Source organism: Psittacula echo (assembly GCF_963264785.1).
Source record: "Psittacula echo genome assembly, chromosome: 9".
In the NCBI taxonomy this organism is placed as follows: Eukaryota; Metazoa; Chordata; class Aves; order Psittaciformes; family Psittacidae; genus Psittacula; species Psittacula echo.
Genome location: NC_137745.1, coordinates 23,581,526 through 23,598,843, shown reverse-complemented (window position 1 = coordinate 23,598,843; position 17,318 = coordinate 23,581,526). Strand labels below are relative to the sequence as shown.

At 39.2% G+C, this 17,318-nt stretch overlaps 1 protein-coding gene across 2 annotated transcripts in view; it reads right to left on the bottom strand.

Moving 5' to 3' along the window:
* The window catches only part of IPPK (inositol-pentakisphosphate 2-kinase), a 64,357-nt gene that overhangs the window by 4,627 nt on the left and 42,412 nt on the right, over nucleotides 1-17,318 (bottom strand). For both annotated transcript variants that reach the window (XM_080625416.1, XM_080625415.1), the window contains 10 exons: nucleotides 14,282-14,329; nucleotides 9,481-9,576; nucleotides 8,585-8,651; nucleotides 5,966-6,087; nucleotides 5,470-5,559; nucleotides 4,793-4,851; nucleotides 4,287-4,359; nucleotides 3,006-3,285; nucleotides 1,696-1,846; nucleotides 150-252 (listed from right to left, as the gene is read on the bottom strand). In XM_080625416.1, the coding sequence (XP_080481542.1) occupies nucleotides 150-252; nucleotides 1,696-1,846; nucleotides 3,006-3,285; nucleotides 4,287-4,359; nucleotides 4,793-4,851; nucleotides 5,470-5,559; nucleotides 5,966-6,087; nucleotides 8,585-8,651; nucleotides 9,481-9,519 (984 nt within the window). In that variant the 5' untranslated portion in view covers nucleotides 9,520-9,576; nucleotides 14,282-14,329. The remainder of the gene's footprint in view (nucleotides 1-149; nucleotides 253-1,695; nucleotides 1,847-3,005; nucleotides 3,286-4,286; nucleotides 4,360-4,792; nucleotides 4,852-5,469; nucleotides 5,560-5,965; nucleotides 6,088-8,584; nucleotides 8,652-9,480; nucleotides 9,577-14,281; nucleotides 14,330-17,318) is intronic.

The window sequence follows — 17,318 nt, the reverse complement described above, 5'->3', positions numbered from 1 at the left end:
CAGATGCACCCTGGCACAAGTAAGAATTTTTGACTGTGCAGACCTCTGGCAAGCCAGTAGCAATGCTGACACACTGTTCATCCCTTCCAGTGAGACAGGAGTGTATAAACAGACTAAATAAGCTTCAACATCACACACAGGGAACGTACCTTTGTTAATGCAAATGCTACTGTCCCGTCATCTTCAGTTGAAAGATCTAGCAGCTTCTCATAAAATGCTTCATTGTAAGGTCCATCTATCTGTAACGTACTTCTAAATAAATTTTTAAAAGAAGATTTACAGACAGCTAAGATGATTTACAGGTTTTTAAGCACATCTTTTCTCAGCAGCCCAGAAACTCCAATTAGAACAAGCAATAACACTAATAAACGTAGCAACAGGTTAATACTCAAAGATCTAACACCATGACCAGGCCCTGTTATTCTCATATCACTCAAGACTTGCTGCTGCTTAGGACTTGAGCTGTTTGGTTTAGGTATTTTTAAAGATGGATCATTGTTAATCCACTGCCACCTGTGTATCACTACAAAAATGAGTAAGTTTCAAAACATTTAACAGAGCCTTGCTGAGCATACTGAGAGGGTACACTCCTCTGGCAAGGCCCTGCTCTGCCTCTGCTTCATAGTGTGTGCTCACAAGGGGGTAGTCTGGCCTCCTGGCTTCCTTCCTTTCCCTGTTGAACACCTGACCTCTACCTGGAAAGCAAAGCCCATAAAAGCAGGGTGTTCAGCACACAAACTCAATACAGACAAAAGAATACCTTTACAACTTATTTGTTTAAGGTTATCAATATACAAGTAAGCTGCACTGCAAGTGATTTAAGCAGAAATTGAGGCCAACCCCGTGATCTGTAGGGCAACCTTTCAACTGCACCAGGAGCCCAAAGACCAGAAGGAGCTCAAGCAGAAGTGGTTTGCACGTGAAGCCAGAGTGCCCTCGTGTGAGCAATGGCAAAAGTACAGGCGAGCTACAGCCCAGAATGTAAAGCAGCATCCAAGTCAAAGCTTGTTACAGCAACTATTATTGCAACTAATAAGCTTTATTTGAGAACAAATTTAGCAGCTTGCAATGCCCAGTATTCTATTATTTCTTTACCAGGCAAGAAATAACATAAAATAAAGATTTTTGTGCCTCAAGCATGGTTTGAACACTTGCAATGTGGGTTACAATCTGCCATTTGGAGCTATTCGTATCATGCAACAAGGGCGGGCTGATTCAGATCTGCTGCAGGGCCTTGCAGGCACAGAGTAGATTGTTGCCAAATATGAAATTCAAGGGTTTAAAGGGCAAGTTGTAGGTAACCAATATAGATTTAGGAATGACTAAAAACATCATTATTGCTGCAGATGCAGTTCTAGCTCCACAGGTACCAAAGGCAGGAGAAACCATCCATCTTACTCTATATTTCTTCAAATATAGAGCCTCCACAACTAAGGAGCAGGGCATTGTTTTCTCTTACTCTGCTGTGAACTTCCTGTAATCTTTATGTAAAAATCCAGGCCAAAGTGAGTAACATCAAAACTTTCTGACAATAAAGCTCATCTTTTATGTTACCTGGCATTTCAAGTTAGAAATTCAGAACATGCAATCCAGGAAGGAAGGTCGCATACAACATAACAAGAGATAGTGTCTGCACAGAGCCAACCTGTGTACCTCCTTAACCAGAACTGAAAAGAAAAGCTATTTAAGTCTTACCTCTCTTCAGGACATTCCTCTAAATACTGTTCAACTCTACTGTACAAAGGATGGAGTCCTTCAATATCCAGCATGTCCAGCATCTGAGCCTGAAGGGTTTTATAAAGAAGACAACCCCTCGGTAAGCCAGAGCTTTCCAATTTACGTTTACCTAGAAGAAAAAGTATGTTCAAATAAGACAAGATACAAGTGATGTCTTTGTTTCATCTTGCCACTAGATGAGCTTATGCACAAAGTAAATCCAAACACTCTTTAGACCAAGGCAGGGGGACACAACCCCAAAACACTTCAGTTCCCAAACACCAATGTGCCAGGTGCATGTGTACTAAATGGCACATTTGCACAGCATTTATTCTGACTGCAGAATAAAAAAACACCTGGTATACAACTCTACAAATTGCTCAAAAAAATTAACCACCCAAACCCCACACACTTCCACTGCAATCTACTTCCTTGAGTCTACAAGAGACATTTGTCATGAGTTTGAAGCCACCACAAATTCACTTTCCGCAATATGAACTGTTGGCAGAAAGTACTCTAGCATTTCAGACACTGGATCTGAAACACAACTATTATGATATGTACGAAAGATAACAGCTTTCTTTATAATCTAGTATGATAGTATGAAAGAGATACGTATTCGCTGTCATTTCTGTAAGACTGCTCTTTCTCCACCACAACAAAATCAACCAGCAATAAAGAAAGACCTTCTTCAAAAGCAGCATAAGAGACATGCTGTTTGTGTAATTAGGGTAACTAGCAGCATCTTGAATAATTAGAGCTTCACAAAACTTATGCACTCAGGAGTTATTATTTACAGTTTTTCCACTCGCTTCCCATTCCTTTTCCCTCCAGTATTCATACCTTTCTCTTTGCCAGGAGAAGAGTAGAAGAAAATGAGCTACACCCTATCTGTCAGGGGCTGACAGAAAGAGCAGGGAATGGCAACAAACAGGTGTCACATAAACCAACCAAAGCAGCCAGCCTGCATCCCATACAACATTAAAATTCCCCACTTGTTCGAAATATCTTTGATGGTTATAAGCTCAAACTGGTATTTCCTTCCATTTCTCCTCTACCATCCCCTGAATTTCTTTTTATTCCTGTCAGGTACAGTGCTAGCAGTACTCACTGCAAGGCTATACTAAACCCAATTATCCAGCAGTTACACAGCTCAGAATTCATTTTTTAAACTTCAAGAAAACTCCAGTTTCCCTTCTCACATCACTATTAAACAGCAAGAGAGGCAAAGATCTGAATAATTACATGATGACAGTCAAATACTGACAACACAAGAAATTGTTTCTTACCATTTCTCACTAGCTCCTTATTAAATGCACTTGCTTCACAGTAGCTTCTTCCTTGTGAAATGGGAACTGTCTTCATATCACCTGCCCTGCAGGCATCAGTACTACTTAGTAGCGTCATAGTTATAATATGGATTAGTTCTTTAACAATTGTCCTTGTGCAGTGTGGTCCACTGACCAACCCATTGGAAGGAAAAAAGAAAGGTTTTAAGTGATGAGCAAGTTCATTCCAGTCAGAGACACAGTCCTGGTCATCTTTACAGCCATAAATTAGTTCCCCATTCTGCAAATAAGGAGGGGGGAAAAAAACAGTATTTAGGTACTTCATGAAACCCAATTATTCATACTTGGTTAATCAAGGCATCAGATTTAATATTTTAAACCACATAGCACAGAAAAGTGTTACTAGTTTAAAAGTCTGCATACAAACACACACATTCTCAATCTCTTATAAATTTGCCTTCTGAAGTTTTATCAGATACCACAGGTAACAACCTCTGACTTAGGACCAAAAGCCCATTTAAATCAAGTGCTACTTTCCCAACTTAACTGTAAGTAATCAGAACAATAAAAGTGAACTGCTACTGAGCACATGCTCCTTTCACTTCTTTCTGAATAATGTCAACAGTGAAAAAGCACCACGTCAAGCAACCTTCTTCTAAAAGCCAGACTGGAAAATGGAATGCTGTAATCAGGGACATAAAAAGTGTGACAGTTACCTGTACTAACAGAAAAAATAGGAAAGTTCATACAGGTTTAAGAAATTCAAATAGTTGGTTTAATACTGGAAATGAATTGTAAAGAATATTTCCTAGAATTAATCTGAAAATCTGCATAAGCCATCAGTTACTGCTTTGTATTTTTCCTACATTAATGCCATAGAAAAGTTAACTTTTGCTTTCCTGAGGGAGGTATGCTGTGCATTTGGCCTGCATGAATGCCACAACAGTCATTTAAAGTATTTGCAGCAACATGCAAAGTTTTCTACCTTCTTCCTTCTGAAGCAGCACATAAAGTTTTACAACTCTGGTCATCTTTAAAAGTCACTGTCTATTAATTGCTCCTTGGCAACTCTTTCAGACTCACTAGCTCTAGGAAGTGATCACTTACCAGTCCTAACTTGAAAGCTAAGAATTTTCCTGTTTTCTTCTGTTGGTGGGGTCCAATAGTGATGGTGCTGATTAGGAAAGTCTGAAGTAGGATCCTGACTGTTCAGATCCTTAAGTCAAATTATTTAAAAGCCAAGGCAAAAAGAAAGCAAGCAGAGAGATTTGACTGTTTTACCTTAAATATTTTCAAGTTGTTCTGTGGCTCCTGTAATAAGCTCTTCAAAGCAAAGTGCATTCTCTGTTTATTTCTAGAGGGAAAAAAAGAAAGAAAAAGCGTATTTTATCACAGCCCTTAGATATTTACACCCCTGCCTGGAGGGCTCTGGAATCCAAACTGGCACCTGAAGTGAACACACCTATTAAGCATGTTGCTCACACTGAAGTTACTTCAAAGACAAAGTGATTGTTTGCAACTGGGACTTCAAATCTGAGTACTAAACAGCTCTTAGGTTTATTGTTATGTAGCAAAAGGCACTGGTGCATTAATAAGCAACTCTCAGTTCTTGAAATAGGTGTAAGGAGATTTACAGTGAATATTTCTGGTGCTGTATACCTCAGATAAACAGGCATGGATCATCCATAATATTAGAGTGAAAGTCAAGGTAATCTGAGAAAAATCTGTAACACAGATATTTTCTGGGGAAAACAACACCACAAGAGTCAAGTTACATATTTCCTTACCCTGAGAAGAGATCCAATGGGCAGTATTTACTTAGTCGCTTCCATTTTCCATTTGCTACCTGTTGAAAAGCCACACCACTTGTTAATCTCTCTTTCTGCAGTAACTACTCAGTTATTTGCATGGTCAGGTATGTGGCACTAACATCCTGTCTTCAGAAGTCCCATGATATTTAAAACCCTTTGAACGTAAAATGCATGACCACTGTGGGTCTTCCTGGTCATATTTAGCTAAAAGTCACTCAAATTGCATTCACAAACAGAAAGTGTGGCAAAAGGTCACATTAAATTACAGCAAGGAATATTTACAGGATTTCCAGCACTTATAGGACATCAGTCAAATGGATTCCCTGTGCATGAGGTGCTGTTATGAGCTACAGAATACCATTAATCAAAGTACATTTGGTGAGCTGCACTTGAAAAGAAATTTGACATCTGAGTTTACCCAATCAACAGCGTTAATAGTCCTCAAAGGCTAATACTGTATTTGTTTGCTTCCAGCTTCCCACAGAACTTGTTCCATCTCTCACTAAACAGATTCACACCCAGCAACTCAGATGTGTATCCACCTACTATCTTTAGTCATATCAGAAATTTAAGCAAGTTTCAACAGGAAAGCAAAACTGGAATAGCAAATAAAGCACAGTACAGCCAAAGGAAAGCAGGATGACTTAAATTACCTTTAGATGCTGATGCATACAGTAACGACACACCTTGTGCTTTATCTCCTGTGAAACATGGCTGGAAAAAGGAATGAAGCCACACTTTGGCTAAAACAAACAAAAGATTAGGTATGTAAATATATATTACTTTATAGAAATGTAAGGGCACACAATATGCAATTTTTTCTAATTAAAGGAAAATTAAAAAAATACACTAGTCAACATCCAACACTTAACAGCTGTATAATATTCCTAGTTATTTTAGAGTACTCACTTAAAAAATGAGGACACAAAACAGCTGTGGCCTGCAAAAAAGCCTGGTAAAAATGGGGTATTTCCCAAGTTTTAAGAGATCAGGAACTGGAAGAGGGAGGGGAACATTTCATCCAATGAATCACAGTGGAAGCAGTGAGCTGTGTCTTACCCCACCTGCTGCATTCATTTGCAACTGCTCTGGTCAGTATGTACTTAAACACAAACCAAACCCCCAGAAGGATCATCTCCTATTCCATACCTTAATTTCTATGCAGAGGATCGGCCGGTGTTCCACAAAACAATAGGTCTGCAGCCTGGTCAGGTTAGGAAGGCACATGGCATAACCACTAAGAGTGTCCATGTCTTTATCACAGCGAGACTCTGGGGGAAACAAACAAAAAAACCCAAACAAGCAAGAAAATTACGTGTGTGGATTTTTAGTTACTCTGTAGTTATCCCTTTCACCAGGTGGGGTGAGAACCAAAAAGAAGAAAGATAGGACATGTGTTAGCAGGCTTCAGCCATTTATGCACTTGCATAAAATTTGCCCTCCCCATTATCAACAGTCATTCTCAGCTTTCTCAGAACTGTCACACAGCACTTGAGGCACACAGTGTGTCTCAAGAGCTACTTTTAGTGCCAGGATCCCAGCTCATTCCAAGAAAGGTGTCAGTGAGGCCTGAAACAAGGGAGTGCATTCAGCTGGCCAACAACAGGTAAAGAAATGACTGTATTCAAAGACATGAAACTGCATCAACTACCATTCTTCAGTCTAGTCAAAAGGAATCTGGGAGAACTGCAGGAGTATCATCAACTGTTCAGAAGAAAGTGTAAATCTAAACAACCTGCAAGTGGCTTTGCTCAACTCCTCAGTCTGTATAGAGTCCCACACCATTGCAGTGTTCATATCAAAATAGTAACAGGTGAAAAGGAACACAAAAGGAACAAAAGTTAGCGTCCTTCTCACAACTTCAAGTAAGAATTTCCTCTGCTAAAACCATCTCTTTAAAATAGCATTTTTTAATATCTCCCAAATTAACAATCCTGAGAAGAAACAAAGTAGCAAAATAATTTCAGACTAAGAGGCATTATGTAGACAAAGTCTGTGAGTAACCTCCCTTCACATGCATCCTCAGGGACAGAGAAAGGTCTGCAAGATTTTAATTCAAATTTAACAAGAACATACACTCCTAGATTTTCAAATATCTGTTACTAAAGAGACACACAGAATACATGTGTTCTGTTATGATTTCCACTGCTAACAAAACATTCTGAAAAACATATAATTTTGAAAAAAAAATAAAATAATAATCTCAGCTGAATGAAAATGAAGCCTCATAAAGCGTTAGCCTGCAGCTACATGCTGTACTTCACTAGGATGTGCAAGAAGAAACCTTTCACCAACAAAATGCTGGGGTTTGGTTTTCTTATCTTAACTGAAGCAAGAGTACATCCACGTTCAGCTGAAAGACACTTGTCAAAACAGACAGACTCAGAAATGTGAAGTATTAGAGAAGGTCTTGCATGACTTAGGCTTATGTGAAAAGTAATAGTAAAGCAAATTCTTTCATCAAAGTTTAAAAGAAAAACTGTTAAAAACCAGTGAGATTTGCAGTTGTAAGGCACTTGGACAGCTCCTGACAACCACATTTCTTCCTCTAAAGAAATCCCCAGGAGCTGGACACAAAAATTTTAACTGTAAGAAACAAAACCAAACTCTATCATTTGCTTCTATCAGTACTGCTGATTTTGTAACTTTTATTAGACACTACTTACTTTCCTTGCTGATTTCTGGCACTGTGGAACTGTTTCTCAAAAAGATAAAGACAAGTCAGCAACAGAGAGCATCCTATGCTCACTATATGTAAATGAATCCAAATTTTCCCTGGATCAAAGGCATCAAAGTACTGTCTACAGTACTTTAATACCGTATTTTTCTTCAAGGAGCTTTGCTAAAGCAGGAGTTTCTGGCTGTTCTCCAGAACATTGAGAACCTACCATGAGGAACTTCTCATTGCCCTTTTTAGAGCTTACACTTCAGTGTACTTTTAACTATACATGAAGAATGATCACGCAGGTGTTGCTGACTAAGCATGACAACACCAAATTCTGTAGTGCTTCACTTCACACCAAACACAGAGATTGCTAAACTGTGAGTCCTGCAGCATGATCCATAAGGTTGCACAAGGTCAGTGCACCCTTCCCTTCACATACTTGTCCCCTTCAATCCCCCCTGTCCAGGGACCTTGTGCCTCATCTCTAGGTAGAGACCCCAAAGTACTATGTAAAAGCTGGGAGAAATCAAGGACTGCTCCATGTCCCAGGGGCGCCCACTGAACTTCAAAGGCAGCATAGCCTGTAACACCATAAGCCCTTGGAGCGAGACATGCCCAGGGATCAGGTCAGAGACATGGAAAGGTGGAAAATTAAGCTGCACACTGCTCAAGTGCTGTAACTCAAAGGATGCAAGATGCTTTACCCCAAGTGAAATACAAACATTGAAAATAAAACTATTTAGTGTGGAGTTTCTGAAACTATCTTTCTCCCATACCTCTGCTGCACAGTTCAGGAGAGGCAGCTGATGGAATTCAAACAATTATTTCAGGACACATTTTCCACCTCCCTCACAGACCTTTGATAAGGACTCCACAGCAAGGTGAGAACTTGTTCAGGAATTAACAAGCACAGGCTTATAGAGGATCCCTTTCTACAATTTGATGAAACTAACATGAGATGCAATTCTAGAACACATGTGGTTTTTCCACAACAAATTCTGAATTTGTTATTGTCTAAATATTAAAAAAAGTTCTCATATTCCAAGGTATAATGCTTTACAGATGAGGAAGGGTCTGGTTTTAATACTATCTCTGGCACTTACCCGGCCTCTCTGGCTGAATTTTTAAACAGAGCTGTCTTACGAAGTCTAAAGGCAGTTGAATAATTTCCTATTAAAAACAAAAAAAGAAAACATTTCAACATAAAAAATTAATATCCCATTTGGGGGTCTTAAAATGGCATACCAAAGTTCAGTGGATGTTATCAACTGAATATTAAGGCAAAGAGTCAGCAGCTTCCCCCTCTGATTAACCATCTGTATGAAGACTTGCACCTGCAATCAATTGCAGTACTTACTCCACTAGGAAAACTAGACCTAATTTAAATAAATGCACAAGAGCATTTTCAGTGACAGTTTCACGTGCATGAAAAAACCTTCTGCATTTTGTCCTTCTCCCGAATGAAAAAGTCCCATTTCATCCCATCTCAGATCTCACCCCAACCCTTCCAAGGCAGAATTGTGTAACTCAGCTTCTGGAAGATGCTGTAATTTCTCCACTCAGATATCTGATGTTCAAGTTAACTAGACCTAGCCACCCCCAAAGAACAGAGTGAGTGACAAGAAAAAGGTTACCTCTGATTGCACAGAAACTTACACACTTTACATGAACCAGATTTCTCCCCTTTTTTTGCAGTGCCTTTAACCTCATGCAAGGCAAAGAAATGACCACTATTTCAGGCTACTTTTCATTAAAAGTAGTTATTTCAGGCTACTTTTCAGTAGTAGCCTGAAACAGCTCAGACTACACACTACAATTCAATCACCTCATCAGCACAGAGCAGGATCTCTGTTTAGATACAAATGCTTCTTGTGTGTGTTTATCTTGCTTAGGAATATCTGCAAGCCCTGTTAATTCCTTTTACTGGCATTCAGTGCTCCCCAAAACACATCAGTGTTTACAATGCATAAGCTATTTATTTTAAAAATAAAACATTTACCCCATGGTGAACATAGTTCTCCCCGAAGAACTGCTTCATGACATGTTTTCCAAAGTCTACAATGTTTTGCAGATGGTGTAGTATTTCCTCTGAAGTCTGGAAGACAGAAACAGGGTAATTTAACTATGAAATAATGATAAAAAACACTCAGGAATACAAACACACACCAGTCAATGATTTAGCAAAGTAGTTTAATTGCCCTATTGAGTTTGGTAGGTCAATGCACGTTGAAATTAAACAGACATGTGAAATGTGCTACATTTGATTCCCTACTGCTGCCTGAAGGGCTGAGATATAAACAGAAAAACAGAAGAGATCAATCTTAGATTTCAGGGGGAAAAGGACAGAGAAAATGAAGAAGGTGGAGATTACTCAAGATTACTCAGGATCTACTCTGTGTTTGATCATTATTCTTAAAATAGCTCAAGGAACTGTTAATAGTCAAGAGATGCAGAGCATGCCTTCCTACCAACAGGTTAAGTGCAGGTGAGGCTTTGAATGTTAGAAATATGGCACTTGGGAGATTTGGAAGAGAACGGCCACAGAAAGTGAGCCACATCACAAACCTCTGCAGGGACAGGTACAGAATGTGCCATCTGTCCCATATCCTGCCCCAGACAATGAAAAAACTTACTATGTCATATTCTGTTAATTTTATGTTATGTGCCTCTGAGGAAACACCATAGTTCTTCTACAAGTCCAAAATGCCAAGCTAGGTAGAAACGAAGCTAAATGAGTACTAGCAGGACTGCAACAGTAGCGTAGTCTGACTGTGAAAGACTCCTGCTTGTGAAGAAGCAGCAGAGAAGCTTTACAACAGTGTTATCCCACTCCCACCATACTCTGGTTCTCTGCACAGTATTTTATTGTAACAATAAAAGTCTCCAAGTAACACAAAATCTATGGCCTACCACTGTACACTATAAAGCACTGAACCATACAGATTTACTCTTGGGATTAAGTAACAGTGAAGGAAGAGAAAGTGCAGTACTTCATGTCCAAGTTAAAAAAAAATCAGAAAGGAAAAAGAACACAAGCAGGAGAATACAGAAAAAGATAAACAGCAGCGTAAGAGAAAATAAAACACTAGGAGGACAACACTCCGATAAGGACAAAGTCTAGAGAAAGGAAGACTGACCACATCCAACACAAGTTAAAACTGTTCACATGTAGAAGGAGACTGTCACTACCTAGGCACTCTTACAAACTTTGTTGTATAATTCCATCACAATAGGAAGGGTTTCTCTGTCTACCAAAAGCATTTGTTACCTAACAAGCTTACACAAGTTGTGTAGGATTACAGAAGGTTTTGTTACTGTAACACAGGTCTGCTAAGACTACATCGCCAGTCTATTCTGCCTCTAGCAGGATTCAATTTCCAGACTGAAACAGCAATACACGATGCTGCAATATGTAATAATGCTTTACAGGAAGAAAAAAGTTACTACAGTAATATACAGCACTATACAGCTGCTTCAGTAACGTACTGTGCTACACTGTTACTTCAGTATGCAAAGCTTTAACCAGAAACCCAATCCTTTGCAACAAGTAGGAAAAACACAATTTTTCCAAAGCACTTCACAGCATTTCCATCATTCGCTAAAGGCCAAGACAGCGCTTATTGTGTAAAATGTCTTGCATATTGTATGTTGATTTGTTTCTCTGAACAGCTTTCCCTGCATCCTTTCAAGAGAGCCAAAATAAGCTTGGAGTCTCTTCACAACAGACAATTTTCCACTGTTTGAGTCTTAGAACAAAACACACACTGTGATGCCTGAGTAACTCCCTCAGCTGCAGTCATCTGGTCTTAAGAAGTGTATTTGAGGAAAAATAATCAATAGGCAACAAGATGCACAAGCAGGCCACCCACATGAGTATGCAAAAGGATATAGCCTTTTATTATTATTTTTTTTACATGCACATGTATATACATATTGGGAAATATGCATTTCAGAAAAATCAGGACATTCACTGCTGCTGCTACTACTACAAGGAATGATTCACCAATTAAAAAGATCAATACAACTTTAAAATTACAAACCAAGCTTATGACACCTGCTCACCTATTTTATAAACTCTGAACACAACAAAAAACACCTAACAGGCTACTGAAGCATCATCTTTCAACACTGCAAAACGCTCAGAAGAAAAGCTTTTGAAGGACCCATCATTACTGCCAGCTCATTTAGCAAAACACCAGAACTCATCAAATAGGCTCCCTAAAATCAGGCAAAACCCAAAAAAAATTCATGCAGAACACTCATATACTAGAATTAGCAATATGCAATTAAAATAGTTTCACAAGTCCAGACACTTGACTTCCTACTCAAAAAATGCATGCCCCAGAGTTACATTTCTCATTTAAAAAAAAAAAAAAACCAACCACCAAAAAACACTGAATTGTAGTAATAAGATTACAATTTGCTGTATCGCCACCTTCTTTAACTACTAGCTTATCTAGTCCCAGATCCCAAACAATATAAACCCAAAGCAGTATCCAGACTTGTTAAACCTTTTCCAAAGGAGTGCAGCAGAAGAGACTGAGACCTGTTTGTCCACATCTGAATTTCAGTATGTGTCTTAGTAGAAAATTCTGCCCCAACTGCTTCTTTCAAAGTTGTTTACATTGGATGAGCTACAATGTCATGCACAGATTTAACACAATATATATTTATCCTAACTCATCTTGCACTAGCCAGGAACACAGATTACACCTGAAAAACATTTTCCCCTCTCCAGCATTCAAGAACCCAGCATTCACACACTAACAGAATGTCATGCCCAGGAGATTTTGTTCTTGTGCTTCAGCATCCCAATCCAAAAAGCTATATGCATCCCAGAGAAGTATTATCAACTTCGACATTGTGCTGGGTAATTGTGAAGTGTCACTTCCTGCCTGCCTTTGTGACCTCATCATACTTTGTCAGGTTTTTTAAAAACAATTATGCAACAAAAAAAGAAAGAAAGCTGGTACTCAGCAGTTTCTTTTCTTAAATAAATGGCAATCAATTGACTTTTTACTTAAACTTGTGGTCTAATTCTCCCTTGCTGTATTAAAACTTGAGATAGGCACTGTTTTCCTTTCTTCCAACCCACTGGCTTCTTTCCTGTTCTTGTAAAAACTCTAAACGTTATTATCTTGGACTGCTACAGAAGCACAGGATACGTTTTTGAAATCCTGCCACTACAAACAGATCAAAAACTTAGTTGAATCACACTTCAGTTTTATCAGACTTCATTTCAAGTAAAATAGAGGCAAAAAGGCCACTAAACAACTCCTACACACACTACTGTGTTCATGGGGTTTACTTTCTGCTGATCTACTTTAGGAACTTCTCTTTTAAGCCTTGTTAAACTGAACGCATTTTGCATTCATCTTCCTGATTTAGAGCAAAATGCCCTTCCCATACATTTACTTCACGTTCATCCTTGTTCCTCTTTTCCTAAAATTAAGCACTCCCCGCTAGCTCCCAGTATAGCCAGAATCCTTTTTACATTTTTCTCATCAGAAATGCCTGCCACTGAACAAGACAAAGTGGTTCAGAAGCTGCTGTAGCTCAAACCACTCCCTGTAATCTCCCAGGTAACACATTCTAAAGACTACTCATGAGGTTGAGGAAATGGCTGAACTTCAACCTCCTGCCTTTTGTGCTCTCTTTTTTCTTCTCCTTGGAGCACTTTTATTCTTACCCTCCACCTTTTGATAATTTTAGATCCCTGTTAAAGCAAACCTAAGGTAAATCATTTCAGTTCCTTCTCAAGCAGAAAAACCTTCTGCCGCAGCCCAAGAAACTGGTAGACTCTGTCCTGCCATGTCCTTTTTGCAACAGACAGGACGCTAAAGCCACTCACTGGCAAAGGCTATTCTGTGAATATTTTGTATCTTTTTCCAAATTCCATGGCTTTTTAGCTACTGAGTAGGCAGTCCACAGCACATCTTTATCATGACACCAGTCCCCTGCTCTTCCTCTTCAATCCCACCTAGCAAGACTCAGTGAGACTACCATTTCTTCCTCAGCATCGTACTCCCATATGTAACATTAACACTCCCTCTGTTGCCAAAGCCACCTTTACAGGGATCGTGCCTTCTACGCACTGCAGTCTTAGAATCTGTTCCACACAAAGGTCTCCACATCAACAGTCACATAATCTTAGTTACGTAAGACAACCTCAAACTTCATCCTTTTGCCAAAACTCCTGGAACAAAGCCACATTGCAAAATAACCCCATGTTGAATCTGTCGTGGTTTAAGCCCAGGCCGTAAATTAGAACCACGCAGTCTACTTCCCCCCCCACCTTTCTTCCCTCCGCTCCTGGAGGGACGGGGAGGAGAATCAAAAGAATGCAACTCCTACAGGTTGAGATAAGAACAGTTTAATAACTAAGGTATAACACAAATCACTGCTGCTACCACCAATAATAATAATGATAAATGAAATAATAAGGGAAGAGAATACAACACCTCACCACCCGCTGACCGATACCAATACCTCGCACCCCATCCAGCAGAGTTCCAGCCCTTCCAGGAACTCTCAGTTCTACATCCTGGGCATGACATGCTGTGGTATGGAATACCTCTTTGGCTAGTTTGGGTCAGGTGTCCTGTCCCTGCTTCCTCTCCTCCCTGGCAGAGCATGAGACTCACAAGGTCCTTGGTCAGGGTAAACATTCTGACCAGCAACTGAAAACATCGGCTTTATCAGTATTATTCCCAGGCCGAAAGTCAAAACCACAGCACTGCACCAGCTACTAAGAAGGAGAAAAAAATGACTGCTACTACTAAACCAGGACAGAATCTTACCTTGTTCTGGTTGGGGGGGGACTTCAAAAACCGCAACACCACACAGCGCTAAAGAAAGGAAAGAATATGATTTCATTAGCATAGAAGTACATGATAATTTCTGTAACAGTGCAATTGTCTGATTTCCCAACCTACCTCAGCTGAAAATTTGAAGGGGGGGGGGGGGGAATAGGCATTCTAGATGGTTATTTCACTCAACTTGAAATCAAATACATCAATGCCTGTTGTCAGATTTTGCATCACTTTAATAAGGCAGCCACTCTGTGTTTCCAGTCACTATATATAACACTGCTCCAAAAATCTGATAAAACACAGGTTCAAGCAAACAGAAAAACACCCTACCATTTTCACACCAAAGGTCTTTGAGGGGGAGAAAGACCAACTTAGATAGAATCTTCTTACAATATCAGCACAGCATTACAAAACATTAAGGAGATACCAGTTACCAGCAGTAGCTACACAGCTCTACTTAACCCTAAAACCTGCTACTTCTACACTTCCAAAAAGTAAACATGCAACAGGAGGACAAATGAAGCAGGTTTCCAAATATTTTACTTTTCTATCAGATTTTGTAACAATTCAACAACCTTTGTATTTCAAAGCACACAAATTCTAAAAACATCCTCAGCCTTTATTTTTAAGAGTTCAGATAAAAATATTTTGCAGATGTCCAAAGTAAATTAGGCCTTTAACCTTAAGGTTATTAAAGGAGCATCTTCCATCACAGAAGTCACTTGAAGTACCCTTCTCTCAATAAAATCTTGCTGAGATTAACCATTACACTTGGTAAATTGACTTTTTATATTAAAATCAAATTTTGACATAGTATTAAGGAAGCTGCAGCCTCACTAGTCAAGACAACATGTAGCCCTGCCTCAGATTAGTCAAAGTATCTGTTCCTCAAGATATTTACTCCCTCTGATGTACTTCATCCTATTCAGATAAAATATGGATAAAACCAACTGGGCACCACCAAAGGTAGAGATGAACAGCTGTTTTCTGGAGTTTCAGTGTCTCCATTTGGACCTTTCCTAAACACACTAAAAAGGATTACATTTTATTTAAAGCACCATCAAAAAAGTACTAACACTCAGATTTCCTGACAAAGATAATGCAGGCAAAATGTTATAGTTACACTTCAGGTTTATGGAATCTAAGTTTTTTCCCCTACGAAATGACTTTTCCCTACCAAAAACCTCCCTCAGCGTGACAGCACCACATTTCAGGGCTGAAGGCCATCTCTGGACAGTGCTGATTGGGAGAGAGCTGCAGTTATCTTTAATTACTAACATGTAGAGAAAAAGCAGGAGGAGAAAAGCAAACCAGATGACAATCCAAAATACTAACAAAACAAGATCCAGATTCAGACATCGACAGTGAAACCCAGAAACCGGCCATTCGATACCCAAGAAGTCTCAAGCCAGCAGGAATCTCTTCGTTCAGCCACATCCAGAGCACACTCTCAGGCAAAAGGATGCTTTCCTGCATTTTGATTCAACTTGCTCTGCAAGATCTAAACAGCATGAGTGTTCCAACAAACCAGATAAACTGAACACTAATTATGATCCCCTAGATTTCACAGATTTGCTGGGTGACACTTATTCTCTTTCCCCTGCTCTGACCTCCATTGCAGGTAGATAACAGATCTCAGGTCTGACAAGCCTGCACGCTCCATGTTACTTTTACTGTGTTTCAATGGTTTGGATACCCCACTTTAAATATTCATAAGCAACTGGATTAGTGATGGAGGGATCTAATCATAACTTCTCATCAATTCAGAAGCTTCATTCATAGCATTTCAGGAGTGTTGTAGATATCCATTATTCACTTCCCAACCAACAAGCTTCTAACATTGCTCTGGAAAATCCAATTGCTCTCACTGGACGCACCATAGTACTTTGTTCATTACCAAATCACTTTTGAAGAGGCATGCTGAGATAAAATGACCAAAACTATATATGGCAAAAGAAGAACACACTGCTTGTCTAAAGATGTCAAAAGGAAACAGCAAAGGTTGAACAAAACTATTCACTGAAAGTTTCACAGCCAGCTCACACTGTGCCTTAGTAAAGCTATTAGATGATCAGCTTAAAAACACAATAAAACAGAACAAAAAACCCCCCACCAAAACATTTTTTAGGGGAAGTTTTCAGCTAGGTCCATCCTTTTGTGCAATTCAGTACACAGTTACACAAATCCACTGCCACAGTACAAAGGTTAGCCCATTAGATACCAAAACCATCAACTGCTTCAGAATTATTGCCACTGAAAATATTGGCCCACATATTTCATGCTATTGCATTACTGATTCACTTGACTGATTCTTTACTTGGAAATGTTGTGGGTGGTTGTTCCCACAAGGGTTTTGTCAGTTATCTTAAATGCCTTATTTTTTTTGTATATATATTTACAGATTGGACATCAAAGATGTAACAAGCTTACCTGCATGAGAATGGCCCAAATCCAGAAGAGAAGAGATTTTATTTAAGGGGTTGTCATTACTCCTTAGCACTTTGAGAATCAGACCAACTAGATCCAAGTGTTCCCTAAATTTCATTCTCTGCATTCCCCTCTGTAAGCCCTTCTGCTGCTTAACCACACTTGTATCAATGCACTACTACCATCACAGTGTTTAGCTGATTGGATAACAGTCCCATACAGACAAAACAGAAAAAAAAAAAAAAAAAAAAAAAAAAAAAAAAAAAAACACAAAACCAAGACAAACCAGGCTGCAAAATCAAGCAGAGAAATAGAAGCAATGCAGGGACAGAGGGAAATGTAACATAAAACAGGAAGAGGCTTCACACCTTGAGAAGACAAGCTAGAAACAGTGAATTCAAAGGAAGAATTCTACTTTTTTTTTTTTAATCCTGCAGACCTTTCTCTGCAAGTATGTTCAATATCCAGTTAGTGACGAGAAATGAAAAATAAAGCCATCAGACTATCAAACATGACTACTCTTACTCTCCAAGTAAAAAAATTTAAGTGTGACTCTCACGTGAGAGCACAGCAGTTCGATAACAGGTAATAAACAAGG